General features: G+C 33.0%; 1 protein-coding gene across 1 annotated transcript; it reads right to left on the minus strand.

Moving 5' to 3' along the window:
* Positions 1-232: 232 nt before the first annotated feature.
* LOC147385811 (alpha carbonic anhydrase 7-like) lies at positions 233-3,977 on the minus strand. The gene is made up of 7 exons (XM_086423628.1): positions 3,859-3,977; positions 3,391-3,608; positions 2,255-2,361; positions 1,580-1,682; positions 1,271-1,438; positions 1,125-1,178; positions 233-554 (listed from the first exon to the last, which is right to left on the minus strand). Exons 1-7 carry the CDS (start codon positions 3,944-3,946, stop codon positions 468-470), a joined length of 825 nt encoding a protein of 274 aa, XP_086279754.1. The 5' UTR covers positions 3,947-3,977; the 3' UTR covers positions 233-467.
* Between the last annotated feature and the right edge of the window lie 431 nt (positions 3,978-4,408).

Here is a 4,408-nt window from a genome sequence, read left to right on the forward strand (position 1 = left end):
CAAATTCCTTCATTTGGTGGGAGGAGTGTCAAATATGAACTATGAAGTCTTATTTCACATTCATTTGCAATGCAAGTGTTTATTGTGTTGGATCTGTTGATCTTTCCACTTATGTTCATTGTTCAATGCTTTATCATCAATATTTCCAACTGAATCACCCAATCTCACTTATGTTCATGTTTGTACTCTTCAATCTTTTAAATTATTTTCCAAAAGAAATAAAGAGGAAGAAAAATACAGGCCTCAAAAGACTTAAAAGGGACAATGGCAACACCACAATAAACCTAAAAAGCAAAAAGGTGGTGTAGTGTTCTAGATCCTTGAATAAAGGGCATAATTAAAAATAATAGAGAGATAAATAAGTAACTGTTGACGATCCAATAGAAGGGAATCAAAATCGATGAAGATCATTTAAGAAGTCCCAATAAACTAACTCCTATGTTATCAATCACTAGTTTGTATAACTCTTAATCGTCCTGTGGATCCCTTGGTCTGAAGACGTAAACTGGACGTTCATTGATCTGTTGTAGTGGCCTTGCATTAGTCTCAGAATCCTGCAAGAAAGTAGTCATTAATTGGAGGCTGAAAACCTTAGATCAAATCATAAACTAACTAAAGCAATATAATACAACAACAAGATTTACTGTGGTTCTACTATGTGGAAAATGAAATTACAGTTACGATTTCTCCCAGTACTATTGGTCACAAATCCTAAATCCTAATTTCCTTGTTTGATTTAATTCTATTGTAATCATAAAATACATTAATATTGCCTTTTAATATAAAAAGTGAAAATGATATTTTTGTAAATATTTAAAGAAAATTTAATTACATTTTTTGGGAAAACGTTTGTTGTATGATGACCAAAATACCCTTACGTTCTTACATTAGAGAACATATGATAAATCAATTTCAAGGACATTTTTGAATTTCAAGAATATTTTCAAAAAATGACATTTTTGGAGGTTGCTATCATATACACATGAAGCATTAGAAGTTAGCAGTCCTCATCAATCACGACTGAATTCGAGAGAACTACCACAACATTAATTAACATTTGTTAACATGTGCCTATTCAGGGTAATTTAGTCGGAATGTGTACAGAGTCGAAGGTAAATACTCACATCGTCGACAGCATCCCTTAGTATTTCGACTTGCTCTCTTGAAACCGTGCCAACCTAATAAAAGTCATGAAATTTGGATTAAAACACCTTAGTAGATAAATAATTTGCAACTAATTAAAATTAGTATAGTTTCAATAGGAACAAACCTTTTCAACAATGGTCCAAACAACATTTTGACTGCAAGGTGGAATAGTGAGAGAGCCAATGTATCTATAGTACTTGCTACTATCCATCTCTAGGTGATTTGGGTCAACCGTACCCACCACCCTCTCTTGTTCATGGGTATCGACAATAGCCTCGAAATGTTCCATCAACTAAGAACAAAACACACACACAACACATGTGAGACAAAACACACACCCCACACACACACACACACACACACATGTGAATGAGAGAGAGAGAGAGAGAGAGAGAGAGAGAGAGAGAGAGAGAGTTATTTTTATCTGCTTTACCTCTGATAAAAACGAATCAGGTTCTCCGAAATTGTATATGATTCCAACTACCGCCATCTTCTGGTCTGAGCTCTCGTGAACCAGATGCGCCTCTACATCAAACCTATAAATTCAGATGTAAACCCCATAGCCTTATTTAAAAATAAATAAATAAATAAAGAAAATAAGGATTTTGTAATGTTTCTTCAGCTTTTAGGGTAGGTTGGGTATGGTACCATACCGGTGTTTATGTCTTTTAATAGTCTAAGATTTAGGGAGGGGACCCTCTAACCACCCCAGCTTACAGATAAAATAAAATATAAAAAATATTTAGGGTTACAACAATGGGAAGCGTTTGGATGTCTTGAAAAGAGCCAAACATTTTTCAATATATGGGTTACAAGTTTTGGAATGAGTTGATTTTTGTGAGGATAATCTCTATGATGAGGAGATCATATTCACAAAAAATCAGCCCATTTTGAAATTTCTAATCCCATCAAAAGTGATTTACAAATAATAGATGATCCACAATTCTTCTACTTATAAACTAAGCCACATATTAAAAAATGGTTAGCTATCTTTAAGGACTCCAAATGCACCCCTACTACAATACTAGCTAAAATTATCTACTTGATTTTATAAATTATTTTGTGAAAGGAGGAGGGTTAAGAATGAAAGGAAAGAGAAGAGAAGTACCTCTTGCCATTGATGGTGTGTTCAGAGGGTGAGTGCCAATGGCACTGTTTGAGCATATATTGGGTGCCGTTGATTTGAATTGATCCACCTCCACCCACCCATCTCAACTGCACCATATTACAAAATCAATAATATATATATCACCATCACATCCTAAAACCAATTAACAAAATTTCACATAAACCCCATATTTTTAATTAAAGTGCTGTGTTGAACACTTCCTCTTATAGATATAGCTTTGAAAATTGGCTTACAATAGACTTCACCAAATACAAACTCAGCCTATTACTTGTGCTTTCAAAAAAATATAATACTGTTATCTTAGGTGAGATTAGATGGAATTTAGGGCACTTGGATGCTTTAAATTGCTTAATTTTAAAGAAAAATAAACTATTTCGGTGAGATGATTCACGACTCATTTTTGTTTAGTGGCAGTTGAATGAAAAGGACTAAACTAACCTCAAACGACTTTTGAGGTTCTCTATTAAACAGATGGTTGAGAAAAGAGGAAAAAAAAAATTTGGAGATCAGAAGTTGTTTAATAGGGATTTGTAGGAGCTTTTAGGATTCTTTTTTTATGGGTATCTTTAGGAGTATAATCCCATCACAACCGCACGCTTATCTAGAGCCCCAAACATTGTATGAACCCAGTGTTTTCTGAATATATAAAATGTTGCATTATTCGATAGTCTAGCCCGAGGGTTTGACAGTGGTTTGATATTTATTTGAGAATTTTACGGTTCATATGGGGCATGATTTAAATTGCTGCTATGTGATGCTCAAACAATCTTTAATATTTGTTAAACAAATATAAAATGCATATGTTGCAAGTATCTCTATATAATCCTACAATGTAAAAAAAAAAAATTGTTAGGAATAGATAAATAAAACTTAATCAATTAATTAATGAAAACAAATCAGTATTTTACATAGATACCCGTTAATTCTAACCATGTATAATAAAAAATAAGAAACAAAATTAAATTATACGACAATTATACGTCAAATTAAATCATTTAATTTCCTGACCTATTTCAATTTCATAAGTTACTTTATGTGAAAAATGGTTTCTTTTCTTGTATGTAGATGAAAGAGGAAATTTTAAGGCAAGGTCCCTTCCATGATTCTATTCTTACCATTATGTCATGGCCTCTATTCTTCATTGTTGCATTGGTGGGCACATAACTCCTATTTAGGTCCCCTAAATGTGACCCTACTTCCACTCTCACATCCAACAAATCAATTGGGGACTGCATTCCTCCATTATTACACATAGCCCACTCAGGATGAATACCTCCCCATTTTGCAGGTCCCTTGTCACTTCCTTCCTCATAATCAAAGTCTCTTTCATCCTCTGCACCAAGAATTAAGAGAATAAGAGCACTTCACAACATAGAATAATAAAGATAATAGAGCATGTGAAGTAATGTAATACGATTTATGAGATATATTGAATCATCATTGGCATTTCACATCATAATAACAGGTTAAGGTAGAGATTAAGGAAAGATATGTGTATTTATGATTATAATTAAGTAGTAAAAATTACCATCTCAACTAAAAGTTGAAAACATAAAATTTTGCATAGTTTAACAATGGCTTACCAACTTCATCAGATAGTGTTGGACTTGGATGCAAAACAAGAAATAAGAGAAAAACACAGAATAACACTTGAGTTCTTGGCATCTCCATGTTTTAACACCCTTGCACTTGTACTTGAACTTGATATATTTGCAGATATTGGAGAGCTTGGTAGCTTATATATAACTTATAAAAATGACCTTTCTGCGACCATCAAGTATGAATCAAAGAAATAATTTAAAAATTAGTCAGACTAATCAAACCTTGTCGATCACATTAAATGATAAATAATTAGAAGAAGACTCAGGTTGTCTATGTTTTACTGTTTTTTCATAGAGTCCAAATGATCAACGTCCTTGCTGACGAGACATAGTTGAAGAGAGAACATAAATGTAGAATTTATTACTAATGTGAAGCTTTCACCACCTTCGAAAAATCTCAAGTCACCAAGAAATAATTGTTAAAATAATTAAATGCATGTCTCATATTGGGGACACTTTTATCCTTGAAGATCTTTTATTGACTCTCTCTTCTTAACCCCTCGTGTTGTATAAATCTTGACCTTCCTCGTTA

The sequence above is a fragment of the Akebia trifoliata genome, chromosome 14, assembly GCF_017979445.1.
Source record: "Akebia trifoliata isolate Shusen 1 chromosome 14, ASM1797944v1, whole genome shotgun sequence".
In the NCBI taxonomy this organism is placed as follows: domain Eukaryota; kingdom Viridiplantae; phylum Streptophyta; class Magnoliopsida; order Ranunculales; family Lardizabalaceae; genus Akebia; species Akebia trifoliata.